Source organism: Oreochromis aureus, linkage group 16 (genome assembly GCF_013358895.1).
Source record: "Oreochromis aureus strain Israel breed Guangdong linkage group 16, ZZ_aureus, whole genome shotgun sequence".
In the NCBI taxonomy this organism is placed as follows: domain Eukaryota; kingdom Metazoa; phylum Chordata; class Actinopteri; order Cichliformes; family Cichlidae; genus Oreochromis; species Oreochromis aureus.
This window is the reverse complement of record NC_052957.1, coordinates 21,068,114-21,089,401: the sequence shown is the minus strand read 5'-3', so window position 1 is coordinate 21,089,401 and position 21,288 is coordinate 21,068,114. Positions and strand designations below refer to the sequence as shown.

Below are 21,288 nucleotides of genomic sequence, written 5' to 3'. Positions count from 1 at the left end.
GCTGAGTGTGTATGGAGGGCTAAAACTGACAAAATTAAAAGTAGGAAATATATAAATGTTTGAAATGAATAAAGACCCAAAATCATTTTAAAAAAGTATAGGCTTTTATATTATTTTATGTAACCATCCATAAAATGATGCAGCTGTTTTCAGTTGTTGCAATAATTTCAAAAAGTGTTTACTTTACCTTTTAATTTTCCAAAATCTTTTTCCTGTTTTCTCTCTATGTCTCCCAATTACTGTATTTTCTTTTTTCAGTTTTTAGTGCATTTCAAATTATGCTCCACAGTCCATAGTAGCGAGAATGTGTAGAGCAATATTCTGTCAAAAAACAAAAACAGATCTTAAACTTTAAACAAATACTTTATTTATTTGCTGTTGTGGAAGCAAATTCAGAATAAAAGAACTTAAATGTTAAGAATAAATTTTAAGTGGAAAGAAGCTTGTCTCAGTAGATCTTTACTTAAGGAAAGTAATTATATAATTTAAATAATTATGTAATGTGAAGTCTAAAGCAAAGGAAGGTGCATTTAGTAACAAAGGAAAAACTAGCTTCACTAATAAAGTATAAAATTAGTCAATAATATTTCACACTGACATCTTTTTCAACTCTGGCTTTGTCAAACGCAGCAGGAAACAGCTCTACTGTCCACACAGGGGCAGATATGATCCATACAAACCCCCCGTCTCCACTGACTTTGAAGCCCTGATGGCTGCCTCACCAAAGTGCAGTGTTACAACGCTGCATAAGAAATGATATGCAAGAGGTAGAATTGAATATTCATGACCAAATCCATCGGCTGTTTCCACTGTAGCATTAATTAATTGCTTGAGGGGACGCTAAACCCAAATACAGAGCTGAACTCCTCGATGCTGAAACACAGTACGCCCAAAGAACAAGAAAGCGATAAGTGCGTAACTAGCGAGCGCTAACACAGTGTGGATCTTTCAAATAGCGCAGGAGTGTACTGAAAGATTCATTTAACAATTAACACAAGCATACAATGTTTTAAGTAAAAGGAAGCAAAAGAAGGGGAAAAAAGGGAACACCGTGAACCGAATCCTTCTTTGTTTTGAATGTGTGGTTACATATGTGCCATTAAAAATGTCTGAATATTCATGTGCAAAGATGACTAAAGATCATCCAATCATCTCCTACACAGTTGCTCTGGCAGTTAGAAGAGAGCCGCTGAGAGGAGTTTCACTGTGAAAGACATTAGCATGCCTTTGAAACAAGAGACCTTGGGTATGAACAAGGGCTATCCATACACACTTTGGAATGTAATTTATATGCACAAACTGAGGTGTGAGGCCAGAGGATGTTGGAGGGGCAGAAGGGATCCACTCAATACAGGTGTAGCTTTCACTGGCCAACAATGTAATAACCGTTTTTATAGTGCCAGGGCCTCTTTACACATCGCCGAGTTCCTCTGAAGTTACAGTCTCTATTGAAACAATCTCACCGCTGAATAAAGTCACATCAGAGGTGTGTAGATAATTGGATGCTGTGCGTGCGCCTTCTTGTATCTGCTGTGTGATCTTTAAGGTATATGTTGCCTCATCACAGAGATTTCTGCTCAACGTTTCAAGCCGCACACAGATAAATGTGTAGATTTCCAACTGTTTGTTTGACGACCCGAGTTACTTTTTGCGCCACCGCCACCGGTGACCTATGTGCTCAGCCCGCTGAATTATGCATGGTGATTATGCGACGTAGTCCTCTGAATTGTAAATTCTCACAATTATACAGCCCATTGTCTATTCATTATTTCAAAACGAATGGGAAATTATGTAAAACTATCTCTAAAGAGGAAAGCAGCGTGTAATATGACTTGCCATATTGTTCATGCAATTCAAATACTTTGCTTTTTCTGAGAGTTGAAAGTAATCAGATTTAAATGAAATCTGACTTGCATGTCATGTGGGATTATGATACATTTGGAAGATAAGCTATGATAACTCTACTACGTGCCGTGAGGTGAGAGCACTCAGGCAAAGAGTGTTTTCCAATTAACTTAAACCTCCCTCAAGGTTAAATATACAAGTGTTGACTTAGAGTAGAACTTATCTTCTTTTCTTGACCAGACGAGAAGACGACCTATCTCGTAATGTCTCTCTGCAGATTTTCTTTACTGATCCCAGCGCAAACGCAAATGTATAACAATCTAAACACAGAGGCCATCGGCTCCAGCATTTGCTGGAAAATCAGCGCCCATAAAGCACAAACTCAACAAAAATTGCTATCAGTGTGGACTCCAGGAACCTGAAAATGTGGAACAAGTTTTTTACTCTTAACCATTCTTTTTCTTTTTTTGATTTTTACATTTATTACTCTTTCTCTTCTCTTAAAGTCCTCCTCGTCTCAGCAGTGTGTTCCTTACTGTTCCCTGTGATGTTGGAGCTTTGCTGTGTAGAACACGCAGGCATGGAAATTTGTCTGTGCTCTCACCCTAAATCAGTACATACTAATTACATGTTTCCAAAATCCTGTGGATACAGCTTTCCTCCGCTGCGCTGAGGATTGACATTACAGTGAATGCACCTTCTGCTTTACACTAATTTTAAAGCAAAACTTTAAATACAATTTCCTATACTTAGCAACTACTTAGACTCATGTAAGGCGGTCCAGCAATCAACATCCATGCTGGAAATGCTGCAAAACGTCATCTCATGAAAGGAGGCGAGACCTTTGTCTGTACTGTGCTTTTGTGTGAGGGGAGTTTAGGGTGTTGGAGTTAGAAATACAATAAAAATATATATTTTCTCCACTTATTTGTATTGATAGTATCTTATATTATATATATAATACATTGCAAATTTGAATATTTATTACATGTATGACCAAGCTTAACAGCTATTCCTTAACTTTTCCCCCTCTGACAACCACTAGGCGTAACCCTTGTTTTTCTCTTCTGAACTCAGTGGTTACTATGGCTACACTTGCAACAACCTGGAACCTGTTTTAATGGTCGTCAAAACACATTTTTATTCATATAAACTGAGATGTCAAATCTCATTATGAAGGGTTCAGGGGAGGCCGCCAAGTGCCGTCTTAATGGGGGAAAGAGTTAAACACAAAATAAGGCACACCTTAAAGCAGAAATTACTCAAAGATCATGTTTAGTTTCAGTTTTAGCTATTAGGTCCAACTAATACCAGCCATCTAGCAGAAATTAAAGGTCTCATAAGATTACATGATTAATCAAAAACTATATTTTACAAGACTCTGTAAAAACCGCTTAGTAAGAAGTGTATAATGTTTTTGTGGGTTCGTTTTACGTTTCATGGTTAGTGTGTTGAAAGTTTTGAGACATTTGCCCATATATATATATATATGCATACAAATAGTATCTGATCATTAGAAAGAGTGTAAAAACTCAACCAGTATACAATCAAAGTTGGCTTCCATATGCAACTTGTCTACAGCGCACAGAGTACACTGAGAAAGTAAATTATACTGAGTTATACTCACATTTTAATGGTTATACTGATAATACTCAGGACATAGTGGTTAAACTATAAACAACGTTGATGAATTACAATTTTACACATTTTTAATGAGGTGGAAAAACTATCACACAGATAAATATTTAAAGTAGAATATTTATGTGTTTATATGTTTTAAAACCCGTCTGAAAGAGGTTTGTATGTTTTCTTTGTGCTTTTCTGTTCTGTTCTGTCATGAATTCACAGATTTGGGTCTAATGTTTTTTCAGTTTAAAGCATATTCTCTGGCTTTGCCTTAAAAGCCGGGGACTTTGTCCACCCCTTCCAGCGTGACTGCTTCCTCCTCCTCTTCCTCCCCCTTCTCTGAAAGTGTTACCCTCTCATCCTCTATCTCCCCTCATCCACTATTCTCCTCCTCACCTCCTGCTGCACTCCATCCCTCTGCTGAGCACAGGTATTTGTTTAGGAATCTCTCGGTGGAAATTATACTCCATCTCCGGCGCTCCCTATCAACACACAATTATCATGGGCAATCATGCAGAACAGCGCTGAATTCAGCTGGGACTCCCACTCTGATGACATTACTGACTGCAAGGCCCTGCTACTGCTGGAGGTAGCCTGCTCCACACCTGCATTACACCTCCCTCTCTTCGTCACACACTCTCGCCTGGATATGGATAGAAAAATGATTAAAGTTTCTTTTTTTAAAAAATGTTATTAGGATTTCATTTAAACCAGGAAGTCCACCAGATAAGAAATGTCTTTCTTAGGGGAGACTTGGCTGAAAAGACTGCTGCAACCTCAAACAGGACAAATCCTGTGATCTTATCTCATAATTTATTAGCATTTGCCCACCAATGCTGGGCCTCCTTTCGTGACCTGCAGGGGGGCTTTCCCTCAGTGCAGCTTCTCATAAATCTGAGCCGAATTTGATGGACTGTGTGGGGATAGTCATTTAGAAATTTCAGGAATTTGGAAGTGTGAAACTCCATCATTAGAGTCTTCTGTGAAGCCCAAGCCAGTCTCCCAAATAATCAATGCCTTACATTGTGTCACTCTCTCCTGCATTCTGAGGCAAAGCGCAGATGCATTTCCCTATGTATGATAAGTACATTATAAGTCTTGAAAGGCGCAGAGTTGATGCAGACACACGAGAATCAACACAGGAGTCCATTCAGATCCTGATCAAATGCTCCATTCATGAGTGAAATTACCATCCGTCTGTCAGCCAAGGTGTGAATTCTTTCATCTACAGATTCTACCTCTGAAGTTGTGATTAAATGCATAACGCCACATACACTCCACATAGACTCAAGATAAGCAAAATGGGATTTCTGTCTCTCAGGGTGGAGGTTGGTGTGTAATTCAAGTGAGGCAGCAGTGCCATCTTGTGGTCATTTAGATAATATATTATTATGTTTTTAACTTTTAATCCTGTGTCCCACAGAAAACAAAATGCAGTGCTTAAGAGATGCTTAAAGGATCAGTGAATCCTGTTTGATTATTGTTGTTAGTTTCATAGCTTATTCATGCCACTGGTGTCACATGCTCTGTAAGTTGTGCTACATCGGTCCTATTTGACACATTTTTACAATTTCTGCCGCCTCATGCACGGGAAATAAACTGATTGTTTTTGCAAATTTTCCTTTTTTTTCTCCCATTTTTCATTTATTATAAAGAAGAACTGTTTTATTATTAGTTTTATTTACATGCATCTGACACAAAGCACAATCAACATTGCTTTGTAACAATGGCAAAAGGATTTTAATTGGCAGCAAAAGCAGATCACAGAAAATATATATATGTACACATATTTGACAGACATGACGTTATATCTGACAACTCACTCAGAACAACTCAAAAAGAAAGGGAACTGTGAACAGCGTTAACATAAAACTGTTGCCTGTGCCGAGCCAATAATGTCGTCAAAGCTAAAAATGCAGACTTTTAGGTGACAAATAAGCAAATGTTGACACACAGTGACAAATAAATATCTGATAACATAATGAGATGCATTAATATTATCCTGCAATCACCTGATTATCAAAAAGCACCAAAACCAACAATAAAAATGTTCACCCACAACCTGAGACTCTGTAGCTTATGAATCTGTACCATGAGCTCCACTGTTATCCAGAAACTATTTAAAACACAGAAATTAGGGATACCATTTGCACTGACGTGGGTACGGTTCATTTGAGTTGATGCACATCTGCTGACCTGCTTGTGTAAATACTCACCAGTGTATTAATATTCAGCTCTGAACAGAAAAAAATTCTACTTTTTTTCTTCTTCGAGTCATATTTGATTAAAAAATAAAAACACTGGAATAATTAAGGATCAATTAAACTTATTTTTTTCATATTTGGATTGTCCTTACAGTCAGAGAATGGCAGTTTAAGAAAATACTGATGGTTTTGGTGTTTACATGGGTTTAATGGAGGATAACAAATATCAAGAATTACCAGCTTTAACCTTTAAAGCGATGAGCTGACAGAAGTTATTTCCCAGTACTGATTCCCGTTACTATACGCAGAGATCATGATGCCACCTTAGAAGCTTTTTGTAGATAATTTTACAAACTCTTTTATATTTTTTAATTACATTTTCAACCCATACCTTTAATATTTCCAAGCATACACCACTCTTCCATACTAACATATCACTGCTGGTGACTGAATTGCATGAAAACACTCAGAAAATACTTCAAAGTATCACAGACACACGAGATTCTAATAAAGCTGTGCTCCACAATACAGCAGAGGACCAAAACTTCAAGAATAAAAAAATAAATAAAAGCATAATTAAATGTCGTCATAAATGCATTAATGTGCCTTTAAATGCATTAAGAATTACATCAAAATAAACACAGGCACGGATCAATTTATAAAACACCCAACACACTGATATTTCTATTTTCATTTGCTTCTGTATTTATTTTTTTCTTTGATAAAGAAAATGTGAATTTGGGGGAAGTTTCAGGGAAAAAACTAGGGGATAATTAAATTAATTAATATATACATTTAAAATCTTTTATATTCATTATTAATAAATATGATAAATACAAGAGAAATTAAATAAGTAAGAAATATTAAATATGGAAGCAGACAAATTAACAGAAGGGTAAATAAATGCAACACCAGCAGAAATATCAATTTATGGCACATTTCAGAAATTAACCTTAAATTAACGCCTCAGTTTATTTTAAATATTCATTTTTGTGCATTTTTTAAATTTCTTATTTATTTTTCATTTTAGATGTTTTGGGACCTCCGCAGTCTCAGTGCTATCTTAGCTGAGCTGAAAATGACTCAGGTTTGAGTGAGCACGATGAGCTCAACAACAGCTGAAAATATTCAAGCATGTGCCACATAATTGCCAAACCGATTCCTGCTTTTACACGACAGAAAGACTGAGAAAAACATCTAAATGTGTCAGTATAAAACACTCATACAATCCCGGCATTTCGGGCTCTTCTTCTACTGCTGGTAAGTCACTGGGAGTGAATCTGGATGGTTCGGCCAATGAGGAGGAAAAGAAGGCCGGCCAGGAAGCAGAAGAAGATGCCGATTGGGGCAAACATGAAGGAGAGACCGTAGCTGAAGGTCAGGTGGAAGTCTGAACACAGAGCACGCTGGTGCGCTATGTAAAGGTCCATCACATCCAACACCTGCATCCACAGTACGTACATGACCACCACACACAGCAGGAAAAAACCTAGGGGTGCAGAGAGGGGCAGTGAAATTTGACAACATACGCTTAAAATCAGATTAATAAGATCAACAATCTAACCGTCTGTGGATGAGACATTGCACATGTTCTATAGTAAATAATATTTGCATCTGAAGATCCACCTGTAGCTAGAGCTCTTTGATTAGTTTTATTTTATTAATTTATTTTTAATAAATAAGTTAACTTTATTTAACCATGAAAAAAATGAGTTGTACATTTCATTTCATTGCTTTAGTCAGAATTTAAAAAATAATGCTGGCAGTGTAAAAAACGCAGTGTCACCTGGTTTTTACTCTAAAATCGTTACTTACCAGCTATCAAAAAGAGGCCACCACCTGCTTTATACAAGCGGTGGCCGGCAAACGGAGCAGCGCAGATGATGATGAAGCCGCCAATCACCACAGCTGCCACAGCAATGAGCATAAAGACGCTCCAGAAACCTCTGTAAGCTGAACAAGAGCAATGTTAATCAGCTCTGTGACACTAAAAAATGAAATCCCTACATAAAAAACACAGATGTGAATACTTACTTATGGAAGACTCATACTCTGTGGCATTGTGGGTCTGATGAGACACAGGGAATGGGAAGAGGTAGGCAGGCATACATACTTTTGAGTCAGGCTGATTGGCTAGAAACAGAAAGAGAAAAATACTGATTTTTATTTCCATCTGCAGAGAAATAATTTCTATTTGTCTATACGAGCATATATGGAAAAGTGAGAGTGAGCAGTTGGCGGTGGGCTGCAAAGTGGCTTGCAGTGAGAGCAGCAACTGCAGGCAGGCTAAAGTAGCTGAAGCTTTTTATGTAACTTGCCAGTAGTATACACACAAATATATCAGGCTGAGCTGAGGATGGCTTGTGGCATACCTGACCTAATGCTACGCAAGACCCGTATAAACAAATTAACAGAATTAATTAGCAATTATAGATATAAATGCATCCTCTGTATTGCAGAAAATACAGAGAGAGTTACATTTTGGAATTTATTTTGAATATTTTCATGTAAATTCTGGGAAAATGCTCTAATTTGCAGACTTTGCACATAATCTTCAGCACTGGAATTAAACTGGAATTAGACAAAACAACATTAAAAAAAAGAATTTTGCCCAGAATTCTGACTTTATCTAATTTAATTACATGTATATTTTTCACCAATTATGCTACAAAAGTACAATGCAAGTGCTTTTGTCTCTCTTTTCTTGCTCTTTGCTCCCAACATGTGAAATTCCACAGATCCTCACGAGGCCCTTTTCTTTCTGGAGGCTATTCCTGACAATGGCTCACCATTCAAAGACGCCATTGGAAATAAAAAAGATGACACAAAATCACCTGACAAAACAACCGAATAACATCACATGGTATGGCCTTAAAACAGTCACATGAAAGGGCTTCTACGGCTATGCTGTCATACAATATTAACAGCCAGAGCAGCAGCATGTTAAAAACTGTGCGGTCGTAGAGCTGTCATGTGATGGTGGCAGCAGAACATCTGAGGGGAGCAATTTACTGCACTTAAAAAAGCATCAGCTTCAGAAGACAAATACAAGAATATCTTCCTTGTTTGTGTGTCCTCATTTTTTTCCACTCTGCTGTCATGATCCGTGGAACTGCTCATGTTTCTGAGTTTTTATCTGAGTTTGGGTTTAGCTTTTCCTGTATTCTGGTCTAATTTCAAGTTCTGATTCTTGTGTTTTGAACACTTGTGTTGGTTTCATTCGAGCCATTGTCTTTTAAAGCTTATTCAGTTATGTGACATTGTTACCATTTTGGGGGTTTTTTTTGTTTTTTGATGTTGTTGTTTTGTTTTCCCATTTACAGCTGTGTATTTTCCCGAGTGTATTCTCTGTTTTACCTGGAGCTTTTGGTTTTTCTTTTTTGTGCTCACGTTGTCTTTACATTTTGCCTTTTACCTGCAAAGGATTGACGTTTTTGGGTTCCTCACTCTACAAAAATGACACTCAGCAGGACTAATTAAAGCCCAGGGTTCTGTTTGGTGTCATGGATGGCTCACTAGCCCTATTCATAATTTTAAAATAACAATAGAAATACAATTGAAATCTGCTCTCTCATATTTCTCATCATTTTTACACAGAACTACCCAGTTCACATTCACAAGGTCAGACTTTTTTGGAAGTCAAAATAATTCTAAATATGGGGGGAAAAAAACATAAACAAAGGCATTAAATTACTGGACATTTCTGTCTGTGAATTCATTTTTGGGAGTGAAGAAAGTGGAAGAGCGCACGAAATTTATTAAGCAAGAAGTTTTCAGATTAAATCTCTGTATACCAAAGAGGCAAAACACACCACAAAAAAGTGTGTGGCTGTCACTGTAACCATAAACCCCTAAACTGGTCACAGGGAAACTGGTGGATGTTAAAAGGTTTTACAAATAGAGCATACAGCACATTAGACATGAACTTTAAATCAGTGAATACAATGTCAAAATAAAGCTATACTTACTGAACCAGAGTCTCTTCAGCAGGTCGTCATCCTCCATGTCGCCTTTAAAGGAACACCTCCAGAAAAAACCCTCATGGTACAGAGTGACATCACTACTGCCCTTGCCCTCCAGCACCACATCTCCAGGCTGAAATGAAGAAGAACAATAAAGTGGGAAGTGGATGGCTGAGGCTCAGGACGTAGCGTGGGAGGTCTACCAGTGAGAAGTTCGGTGGTTTGATCCCCAGCTCCTCCGGTCTACATATTAAAGTATTCTTGGGCAAGATACCAAACCCTGAGTCACTCCATGGTGTTTAGGCATAGAATAAAGAAGTGCTTGATGAATATTTATGTGACTGGGTAATAAAATATGCTTTGAGTGCTCAATAAGAGTAGAAAAGTGCTATCATCCATTTTACCATTTGGTTTTTACAAATATGGGACAGATATGTATGCACGCCATTTTGTTAGCTGATGGATTAAAGTATATAAGAGATGTGTCAAAATTATGTGAGGCAGGTGCTCAGACTGCTGCCAAAGTGTCACAGAGTGCTTAATATATTTAGAGTCGAGGATCAAGGGTCAAGCCCAGCAAGCGCACTTAGCTTGCTGGGCTTGGTGGGTTTTGAGTTTGGTCCCTCCCCTCATCTCCAACAGGTCATGGTAGATGGCCGCCTCTCCCTGAGTCTGGTTCTGCTGGATGTTTCTTCCTGTTAAAATGGAGTTTTTTCTTCCCACTGTTGCCAAGTGCTCGCTCATGGGGGCGTTGTTGTGGTTATCTCTCTATTACTGTAGAGTCTAGGGTCTTTACTGTACAATATGAATCTGCTTAAGGTGACTGTTATTGTGATTTGGGGTTATATAAATAAAACTGAATTGGTGCCAAATGTGTGTAGAGACCAACAGACCAGGAAAAGCTCGTCACTGATGCTCACTGAATGGCTCTCAGGGAAATGAAAGTGGAGCTGGGAAGAATCTTGAGGCTTCAGGCTTCGTGACGTCAGCCGTATCCAGCCAGGCTTTAAAATTAGCCTTACGAAACATTTGAAAGATTTTATTGTTCTGAAAGCAGAAGCTTCTCACTCAAAGCTTTAAGATTCCACAGGCAGGTGATGATAAATCAGAGGTGTCAAAATACAATTATAGGCATCAGACACTATCACAAGCACACTGACCGTACACAAAGTAAGGTGTGTGATACCTCACAAACACGTCTAATGACTGAGAAACACTCAGGAACTGAATGGGACTGTGAAATACATCACTACACTCAACCCCCTGAACCAGCTCACCACCAGAGTGGATACGGATATGACCACGAACCACCTCCTCAACATGGATGACATCAAGCTGGATATGCCATGAATGAGTGAGATAATGACTCACTGATCCAACTCACCAGGCTCTAAAGCAAGGACATAGGGATGTCATGCAGAGTAAATGCGTGGCCAAATGATTGCAAAAATAAGGAAGGTGATCCAGGCTGAAGGGTTGGAGCTGCCAGAAGGCCGAATAGCTGACATACAGGGCAGCTATATCTATATATATAAACATGTTGGTTTTATTGTGTTGCTATCATGTCTTGATTCCAGCAACAGTGCCAACCCTGAAAACTCAAGTATGCTGTTAGTCGGTGATATTTAATACACTAACTGAGACTGCTGGTATTTGTATTTCTATCACAGGGGGCCAAATGCTACACGCGGTGACTCAATCACTACATAGCTGCACACACGCCACATTAAACAGCGTCTTATTACACAAGGAGGTCCTACAGGGATGCCTTTCCACCCTGCAATCCTACTACTGACAGACTGATTGGAACAACTGATCAGTTTTGAATTTAAAGATCCACCATTAACCTGTATTCTTTATTGATACTTGGGATTGCATAGACTGGAAATACACAGTTCACCTTTAAGAGGTGAAATATGGTGCAAAACAACAAAAGTGCTGGATTTATTTCCTGTCTTAAAGGAAGAACAACTCTTTTCTCTTTGGTTCCACAGACTTCATATGTAAACAGTAAAAGCCATGAACACACATTTGATCTTCAGCTTAAATTAAAGTATACCTGACTCTCTTCTAAGGTCCAAAACTCACCTTTATGGTCACACCGCCTGGGCCAGCAGATCCATTAGGCCTTAACTGGCAGCTCTCTGAAGCCAGCAGCCAGTAATCGGTTCCAAAAGAGAGAAGGATGAACACAGCTGCCAACGCCCCAAAGAGCCCTGCGAAGAACAACGCCACTCTAAGCTTCATGGTCCAGGACTGATCAGCCACTTAATTACAGGATGCCCACACTCAGTCTGACTTTCCCCTCCAACTAGTGCATGTGACAAGCTGAGTCAGATCCAGTCACTCCTCTTGTTATGTATTATATCCAGCGAGTGAGATCAGTTCAGCTGGGTTTTGTTGGGTTACTGGACCTTAACACCACTCCTGTCTCTCTGTCTGTGTTATGGGGGGGACAAAGTTGTCCATGTGACACCTTTAGACCCTCCACTGGGATCTGAACCCCCCTAGCCCTGTGCTATTTTTGGTTTCTGGCTGTAAGCGGTTGCTTCACTATGGAGCAGAGTGTGTGCAGCATTTGGAGAGTATGAAGGGAGGGAATTAACACCAAAATAACCAGTGGCAACTGGACACCCGGTCACTGCACAGGAATGTCAGGGAAGGATGAGACCGAAAGGACAGAAGAGGAGTAGAGTCTCCCCCAACACTCACACACACATAAACACACACAACAGTGGCTAACACCAACAGAGTGTTACAAATTACTGTAAATGAAGCCTTTCATGCAACCTCCTTGCTGATTTTCAGTTGATTCATACAAGTATAATCTATATAAAAATGACTTTTACAAACTAGACCTCATGAAATATGATGCAATATGAAGTTTAAAATTACTTTATGCAAATTGAAGGGATTACACAAAGGAGGTCACTCAAACTCTTTAAAGCAACTACTTTTTAATCGTTTTAGACATTTTTGATACAGATCCCATTTTTTCTATTACACTGGAATTATAAAAAGTATATGCAGCCTTTAATAATGTAAAAGTAAATAACACAGTTACTTTTTTTAACTGTGCTAAACTTTAAGTTAAAATTTATCTTCCACTGATGTTTTGGGAAATATAATTTTGTTGTATTCATGGTCAGTGTGAGTTGAGAGGAAGTACCGGTTTAGCATCTGAGGGGAATATTTAGCAGTACAACTCTAAGGGGGACTCTGTCTAATTTACACACTGATGTGATCCAGGCCACACTCACTCAAAGGCTCAGTATGTGTGTTAGCATCAAAAAGATCAAAAGTTCAAATCAGAGTTTTATCAGATATCATTATTTCTTGTCTGAAACCTGAATATATAGATATATATGTACTGTTTTTTCTTCTTTTTTTTTTCTTTTTTTTTTGGTAGTTTTGGAAGCCTCTGAGTATAATTTCCAATCTATGTTTCCAATCTAGAAAAGTTTGTAGGTTATGTAACCATGTACATGTATATAGGTCTATCTGTATATGGATCTATATTGCATTTTTGGTGGCACTCTTTGTTACAGCCCGGGAATAATCTGGTATTAGTGGAGTAATAAGGTGGGAACAAAGTTGTTATATGGAAATATAGCAACTGACAATGCTTAAATACCAAAGTAATATCCAACTTGACGTATAAATATTACAGGAAACTTGAATAAGTTATAGTCAAGTTTCAATAATTATTGAATTTAATGACTACATATAGTGAACTGTATACTTTACCAGCTAGCTTCTTCATTCCGGCTAGACGTTGTCTAATAGGTCAATAGGTCTCTCGTTCACATTTTTTCAAACGTTAAATTCTGCAGAGGTGTCTGTTGTAATGCTTTGGAAACCCCAGCAGGTGGCGTACAAGTAAACCTCCCTCTCTGATAACATCTAAAAACATCTTTCAACAAAACTCTACGAAACTGTTAATACGATATATCCGATACGAAACGCAGTGTTGCGGTTAGTTAAGTAACAACATTAGGTGGGTTAGACTACAATCTACAGTGCTGAAAATATTTGCCGTTTTTTAATAGCTATAACAAATATACAAAATAACAAATGCAAATTAAAAATTAAAAGAATTTAAGATAAAGGCTAAACCTTTTTTTCTAAACAGGTACAAATAAAAACGCTTCCCAAATTATTGGGAAAAAAGGACGGGGAAAGCTCATATTTTGTGACGTCAGTGGGTCATACCATCTATGGGTGTGTCAGACCAGCCAACACGCCGGTTTAGCAGCTCTTAAATGAACCCAGACTTAAAAGGTGAAGTTTATCGTAGGTCGAAGACTCGATAGTCTTGTTCACAGACAACCAGCTTTCACATTGGACACGTTTTCTCACACAGATAAAACCCGGAAGCTTGCGATCACCCCCTCCTTATGAGACCACCGCTTCTGTTTGGATAATTAGAGCGGATGAGCGCTTCCGCGTTGGCTGTAGCCGTGCTGTCAAAGCGGGAGGATGATCAACCAGAAATGTAGCACTTTATTACTGAAAGACAGAAGACGGAGGAGGATTATAAAATGTATCTATGTGGTGGGCTTCATGGTGAGTGCCTCACTGATAGATGACCCCACTCAGTTCGGTGTTTTTTTTTAGGTGTGCTGTTTCCTAGCCATGCTTTCGTAACTCAGGTATGATGATGTAAATCATTCTGGATCTTTTGAATCCTTTCCTTTTCATATTTAAAACTTTGTATAATGCGTACTTGTTGTTTTTTGTTATTGTAGTTAAAAAATTAGAATAAATTAAGACATTTATTATTTATAGAAATAATAAAAGGAAAAAGTTCAAGGAAATTACAGGCTAAAATGAGTTTTCCAAAATGCAAATAATAAACCTGAGCTCTTTAACCTGAATCAAACTCTCACACTAGCCCTTATTACGCGTCATATTTGCCCCGTACTGAAAAATTAACTTCTGCACCACGTTTATAATTTTTGAAGCCCAAAGAAAGGAAACTCTAGAGCTTCTGCACTCAGTTGCTTTGACTGGATGTGAATGTATTAAGCACAGTGTCGGTCCAAAGTCTGTTTATAGAGCATTAGACTCAGCACGACTGTGGTGTTCTTGGACATCCTTGCTGGAGACAGCTGTCATGTATCTATAAGACCTTTATAATAACCATTGTAATGCTTGGCTACTAAAAGAAATTAAGATGAAGGTATTTCCTAATGCTTTTGGCGTTATCTCTTCAAAGCGTCGCTGTCAGTACTGTAATGCAAAGTTGATCTACAAGTCTAGATCATTCTAACGATGTTATTTTAAGAGCTCACCTGTAGTCATGCCTCAGAGAAATAACTTTGTCATACCTAGCTAAACAATCATCCAATTAGAGATGACTAGAAGGATCCAGTCAGCTCAGATTTTTTTGGCACTGTGCAGCACTGGCACAGTAAAGCTACTGAAGGTTAAGTAATTTCTGTAATGGACTGGGTCAGGAACACTGTATGAGCTCCTGTGTGACTTCAATCAAGATTTTGGCTCGGAGAGCTGCTCTGATCTCGGCGGTGCAGGAAAAACAGGATGAGCAACAACTTTATGAGGCTGCTGAATCCGGCCACAGACTCTCCCTGCTGTATGTTGGACACCATGTTTGATTTGCATGTTCCCGTTGGCCTCAGTCCACCTTTGTTCTTCCATATTTCTTTACAGGACTTGTTTGGGGTGAGCATGATCATCCCACTGCTGAGCCATCACGTGAAGGCTCTTGGAGCAAGTCCCACTGTGGCCGGTATTGTAGGTATGTTGTGTCAGCAATACATAGCAGTTTGTTTAAATTATGCAGCTGGTTTACTGCAACCACCACGCTCACAGTGACGCAAAAGTGAATAAATCTACAGCAGACTGGCAGGATGTGGAGAGTACAAGCGACAAAACAATCAAACGCTCTCAATAATATATTGTTTCATCCTCACTTCTGCACACTGTATGCACAATATAATACTGGAATGTCCCAGTGCCATGTGCTGTGATTACTTTTATTTTTATTGTTATTGTTATACATCAATTGAATAATAGTTTTTTAGGAGTATGTCGGGACCTCGTGTTGTTGAAAGCCAAATAATAATAGCCATATATATATACACTCATCAGGCCCCTTATTAGGTGCACTTTTCTACTACCCTTATATCTACTACCCGGATATTTTGGCTGCACATCTGTGTGGGAATGTCCCGTTCCACCACAAAGGTGCTCTATTAGATTCAGATCTGGTGACTGTGGAGGTCATTTGACAGCACTGAACTCAGTGCTATGTTTAGATGATTTGAACTTCATGACGTGGTGTGTTATCCATCACCACCTGAACTGCTGTCCAATTTTGATGAGCCCGTGCAAATTGTATCCCCGGTTTTCAATTCTTAGCTGACAGCAGTGGTACCTGGTGTGCTCTTCTGCTGCTGTAGACTATCTGCTTCAAGTCTTATACATTCAGAAATGCTCTTCAGCATAACTTGGTTATAACGAGTGGTTATTTGAGTATCAGGTTGAATCAGTCTGGCCATTCTCCTCTGACAGACAGGGTGGAAAGACATTTTCACCCAGAGAACTGCCGCTCACTGGATATTTTCTTTTTCGGTCCATCCACTGTAAACCCTCGAGACGGTTGCCACATTCAAAGTCACTTAAATCACCTTTTCTGTTGCTCAGTTTGAACGTCAGCAGTTCATCTTGACCATGTCTACATGCCTTTGAGTTGCTGCCATGAGTTTGGCTGATTAGATATTTGTTAGTAAGTAGTTAAACAGATATACGTAATAAAGTGGCCAGTGCAGTAGTGTATATACATAGTGATTTACTGTAAAGACATACCCTGACTCTGGGCCTTCGTCTGCACAGCTGTGATGCCGCTGTGCCAGATGTGCTGCAGATATCACTGAATTCAGAGCCGCTATGCTGGGAAAAACTGACACACTGTTTCTAAATTTCCCCATGTGTCATTGTCTGCTTATGTTTTTTAAAAAGAAGTTATGTCCAGTATCTGCAAAAAGTGGCATTAGGCTCACTGGATCCCAGCACGCTCGATGTCTGCTCTGTGTTTTTTTTTTTTTTTTTGTATATTTGAAATGTAAACTTAAGCAAATCTTCTGTTGCAGGATCTACGTATGGGATCTTGCAGCTTTTTTCGAGCACTATAGTTGTAAGTACTGACTTTGCAACCATTTTGGTCGAGACATTCTTTGCCATCCCTGGAATTTCATGAAAACAATAAACGCTGTCTGTTTTAGGTCACACAATGCACCCAGTCTCCATCCCTACACACACACAAGACACTGCTGGTTAGCCCCAGTTGTAAATAGATTTTTACCCTTTTTCTCCACTGCTAATTGAATACTGGGGGACAGACTTTGTTTTAACTGTGCAGTCCTTTGGGTGGCATGATGAAAAATCAAATCAGAACCACATTCAAATGCCACACAATAAGCATCGTATCTGAAGTTGGATACGCAGCTTTCCCTCCCACCCAAAGGTCTTGAAATTGGTTTAAATTCTCGGGGGTCATGGGACAAATTAAACAGATAAGGAGTCGTTCTGTTAGTTCCTGTATGCAGACCGGCTGATTCCTGATAAATGTAGGGATATGTGAACAGCTGGGTCTCTATGATAATCCCACCCATCTCAACTGGTCCTAATTGTGTTATTTCATCAGATGCTTGTATGCGTGTGTGAGAGAGGGCGAGAATCTAATAAAGACTTGTATGACAGCCTCGATGGAGGAAATGCAGCGTTTTAGGATATTTCTTGAGTCAGCTGATCTTTCAGACTAACATTCACAGATCAGAAACATAGTTTAATTTGGTATATTTTTGTCTGCTTTCTGTTTGTCTTGGTTTTTCAGTATTTGTCATGAATCTTCAAGCAATTTAGCATCAACTTCCCCTTTTCAGATGTTTGGCAGGGCTGTGGAAATATCTCATCGCTGAAAATGAGTTGGGGAATTCTAAACCTTTAAATTTTTTCTGTGGTTGTTTCATTTCCTCTGTGTGATTGGCAGGGCAGCTGGAGCGACGTGGTGGGTCGGAGGTACTCTCTGCTGACCTGCCTGCTGCTCAGCACTCTAGGCTACGGCCTGCTGGGGATGTCCACCAGCATCGCTTTGTTTGTACTTGCACGGATACCTGTGGGTAAGTCAGAAACCTCAAAGGGGCGCATCACAGGTGTTTGTCAGCTAAGTCACATATCCATACCTTAGAAAAGAATATATCTTTATGAATAAAAACTGCATTTCGCATTTACTGGGATTATCTTTGTCTAACATTAAAATGTGTTTGATGATCTGAAACATGTAAGTGTGACAAATATGCAGGGGGCAGGAAGGAGTGAAGTAGTTTTTCACAGCTCTACATAACATGTCTCAAGTTTTGTTTTGCTTTTTTCTTCATATAATCTGCAGTGTCTCCTGCATTGAAGGATATTTATCAGCATCCTTCCACTGTGCATGGCTTACTATGACACATTGTTAATATCCTCAGGATGGCATTTGCAGCTTATAGACTGCATTTGGTGGCTTACTGAACTCCTGTACTGTATAATCCTGTATTGTGTTTTGTATTTTTCACTGACCGAGCTTTAAAGCTTCATGTTATGAATTCAAACCTACCTTACACAGAAATATAAATGCTTAGCAGCTTTTTTTTGTTTGCTTCGTTTCATTAGAAAACAGCAGGGGGCACTCTGCACCTTGGTTTCATTTTATCACAGGTCCACTTACCTATATTAGATATAATCCGATTATTAAATTAATCTGAGATTAAGTATTAACAGTTGTGTGGCTTGAGAGTCTTTAAATCAGAATGTCAGTCTGCTGCCTCTTCTCAGTGTGTCTTCTGTTTCAGGGTTGTTCAAGCACTCGCTCTCCATCTGCAGAGCTCTGCTGTCTGACCTGGTGTCTGCTTCAGAGCGCCCTCTAGTGATGGGACATTTCAATGCAGCCTCCAGTGTGGGCTTCATCCTGGGCCCTGTGGTGGGTGGCTACCTAACTGAGCATGAAGGAGGCTTTTATACATCCTCTTTTACTTGTGCAGCCATTTTCCTTATTAATGCGGGTGAGTTGGAAAATGAGATTAATAAACTGAGTTCACGAAGGTAAAAATTTACATTTATATCAATATAGTGTGTCTGTCATCGCAGGCCTCGTATGGATGATACCACAGAGTGAGACGGTGGCTAACCGTAATGACACTGTCTGCAGAAACGACACGAGTACAGGGTATCATGAAAACCACTTTAGTAAATCTGTACAGAATGGTTCTCATACAAATAGCCACCACCCATTGCTGACAGCAGAGACGCAGCAAGAGTCTACATCTTCGGAAAAGCATCGTGGTGGGTTCAGGTGGAGGGATGTGCCTTTTCTTCAGCCAGTCTGGAAACAGCTGTCCTCAGTAGGCTCCAGGATCCACATAGTGGCCTCATCTGACATGTGGGACCTCTTCCTCGTGCGTCTTCTGATGGCCATAGCTATCATGCTCTACTACAGTAACTTTTCTCTGGCCATGGAGGAGCGCTTTTTACTCAAACCAAAAATGACCGGTTACCTGATCAGCTACAGCAGCACTCTAGGGGCCCTGGCTGGGTTCCTGGTGGGGCCAGTCACACAGCTATATAAGAACAACATGTCCGCTTTACTGCTTCATTCTACAGTGCTGACCTCTACGCTTATTTTCCTCTATGCTGCTGCACCAAATGTTTGGCAGGTGCTGCTCACCTCCACCTTCTTTGCCATTTCTACCACTATCGGACGGACGTGTATCACAGATTTGGAGCTGGAGAGGGGCGGGGTCCAGGCCAGCGGGACTCTGATTGGAGCCGGGCAGTCGGTTACAGCTGTGGGTCGAATCCTGGCTCCTCTCCTGTCTGGTTTGGCGCAAGAGTTCAGCCCTTGCGGCCCCCCAAGCCTAGGAGTGGTGCTGGCCCTCGCAGCTGTGGCTTTACTACTCATCAGAATCCCCAAATGGGACGCGAGGGGGATGACAAAAACTGCCAAATTCAGAAACTCTCATGAGCAGAAGCTCGTGCACTAAATGTTTGAATCGTAAATCTCTGAGAAGTGCTCTTAATTGCAGGAGACCAGCTGGGACAATGAACAGCAGACTCCTCGAGGGAACGGCGAAGCCCGCTCAAACGTGTTATTCTTAAACAGGATGGCTCTTCTGTTGGTGCGATGAAATCCCAGGGTAGAAATATTGTGACGTTTAAACCACACCAGCACTGAAGTCTTCGTCTTGGGGACAGGTGAATCAAAAGTCACGTGCACTGTTGGAATGAAGACACGGCTGCAAAATGCTGACGTTTGACCGCAACCTCTGGGCACAAACTACTGGATTATGACTGTACTCTTTATTTTTAATGAAGTTTTGTAACCACTGCAAATTAGCTGGAGTTGATGAAAGCAGGTCTGCTTATGATGCACTACATGCCCGAAGAGGAGAGTGATTTAATTGAAATAATACTTAATTCTTTAAATAAAAATTAAAAAGATGACTATCAAAGGCAGGCTATTACATTTTTGGTATGAGTTTGATTTTTACACATTTTACCTCAGTGGCTTTTTGGGTTTGTTTGTTTTTTTCTTTATTCTAATGTAAACTATCAGAAATGGTCCCTATGGCAGTATCTGAACTAATGTTCCTCTTTGACTGATATTAAAGAACAGAGATTTGTAAATTTCTCTAATTAGAGGCTTAAATGGGTATTTGTTATTTTACTGTTTTTTAAGTTATTTTTATAACATTATTCTGAACACTTATTTAGTAACCTAAACATCACCAGAGCCAGAGAGGTGTAATACGAAGTGAGATTAAATGCATAACTCACTGGTGTTAAAGTTTTAAAGTGTCAAAATTATTATTATTATTTACAGCATTTTGTAAGTGCAATAGAAATGTTCTTTAAATGTGCAAGCCATTACTAGGGGCACAAATGAAGCCCAGCTGTAAAAAAATAACAATAATAATAATAAAAACAGCAGATGAAACCGTGCATTGCATTGTCACTGGAAGGTGCATGCATTCAATCATGCAGATAATGTCGATCTTTTTATACTTGGTTCTAATCTATTTCGTCTTTTTTACTCTCTCATGCACACAGAACAAGGTTACCTGTTCAATCAAGAAACTGAATTGAAAATTAAATTTAAAGTTTCAGACCTCTGTGCAGCCATCACTTTAGAAATGAGAGTGCACTCAATATTAAAATAATTGACTCGAATTAAAATACGAGCAGATTAAGAATTTTCATCAGCATCCACTTCCTGTCTTGTTTTTACTGTTACTTGTATTCTTTATAGTTTTCATCACTATTTAGTCATCTGATGTTTCTGGTTGGAGTAGGTGGCGCTCACAGGGATCGTTTTGTGTGGAGTGAGTGTCATGTGACATGTGACACGCCCGTTTTATGTAACTGCACACAGAGCCTGAGGCAGAAAGTCCGACTTGACAAAGTTAATAACCGCCATCACTCAAAGAAAGCCTGGCTGTGTTGAACTTCCTTCGTAGTATACCTCTCTGGAACAAACGGAAACACTGTTTTTTACGTTTATCTCAAGGCTCCATGGAGCACCTGCCACACTAAGGCCCAAAAAATGTTACAGCAAATAAACCGTTTGTACTTTTGAGTCTGTCTCCTGAATT

General features: G+C 39.4%; 2 protein-coding genes across 3 annotated transcripts; one reads left to right on the top strand and one right to left on the bottom strand.

The window, feature by feature from the left end:
- Positions 1-5,193: 5,193 nt before the first annotated feature.
- On the bottom strand, positions 5,194-12,061 carry tmem182a (transmembrane protein 182a). Its single transcript, XM_031734662.2, has 5 exons — positions 11,726-12,061; positions 9,644-9,770; positions 7,710-7,808; positions 7,491-7,628; positions 5,194-7,164 (listed from the first exon to the last, which is right to left on the bottom strand). Exons 1-5 carry the CDS (start codon positions 11,882-11,884, stop codon positions 6,941-6,943), a joined length of 747 nt encoding a protein of 248 aa, XP_031590522.2. The 5' UTR covers positions 11,885-12,061; the 3' UTR covers positions 5,194-6,940.
- A 1,921-nt stretch (positions 12,062-13,982) lies between these two features.
- Positions 13,983-21,272, top strand: mfsd9 (major facilitator superfamily domain containing 9). Of its 2 annotated transcripts, none has more exons than XM_031734656.2 (6): positions 13,983-14,203; positions 15,311-15,398; positions 16,753-16,796; positions 17,652-17,781; positions 18,493-18,702; positions 18,788-21,272. In XM_031734656.2, the coding sequence occupies exons 1-6, from the start codon at positions 14,117-14,119 to the stop codon at positions 19,678-19,680; spliced, it is 1,452 nt and encodes a 483-aa protein (XP_031590516.2). In that variant the 5' UTR covers positions 13,983-14,116; the 3' UTR covers positions 19,681-21,272. The 2 variants fall into 2 exon arrangements, with proteins under 2 accessions (XP_031590516.2, XP_039456206.1); XM_039600272.1 differs by lacking the exon at positions 13,983-14,203 and adding an exon at positions 14,218-15,233.
- Positions 21,273-21,288: the final 16 nt, after the last annotated feature.

Excerpts from the sequence above, each read along its gene's own strand:
- tmem182a (XM_031734662.2), bottom strand. The coding sequence starts at position 11,884 with ATGAAGCTTAGAGTGGCGTTGTTCTTCGCAGGGCTCTTTGGGGCGTTG. Across the intron at positions 7,809-9,643 it reads GCTGAAGAGACTCTGGTTCA|CCAATCAGCCTGACTCAAAA; the intron begins GTAAGTATAGCT and ends TTCTGTTTCTAG. Across the intron at positions 7,165-7,490 it reads TGGCCTCTTTTTGATAGCTG|GTTTTTTCCTGCTGTGTGTG; the intron begins GTAAGTAACGAT and ends CTGCACCCCTAG.
- mfsd9 (XM_031734656.2), top strand. The coding sequence starts at position 14,117 with ATGATCAACCAGAAATGTAGCACTTTATTACTGAAAGACAGAAGACGG. Across the intron at positions 15,399-16,752 it reads CACTGTGGCCGGTATTGTAG|GATCTACGTATGGGATCTTG; the intron begins GTATGTTGTGTC and ends CTTCTGTTGCAG. Across the intron at positions 18,703-18,787 it reads CATTTTCCTTATTAATGCGG|GCCTCGTATGGATGATACCA; the intron begins GTGAGTTGGAAA and ends CTGTCATCGCAG.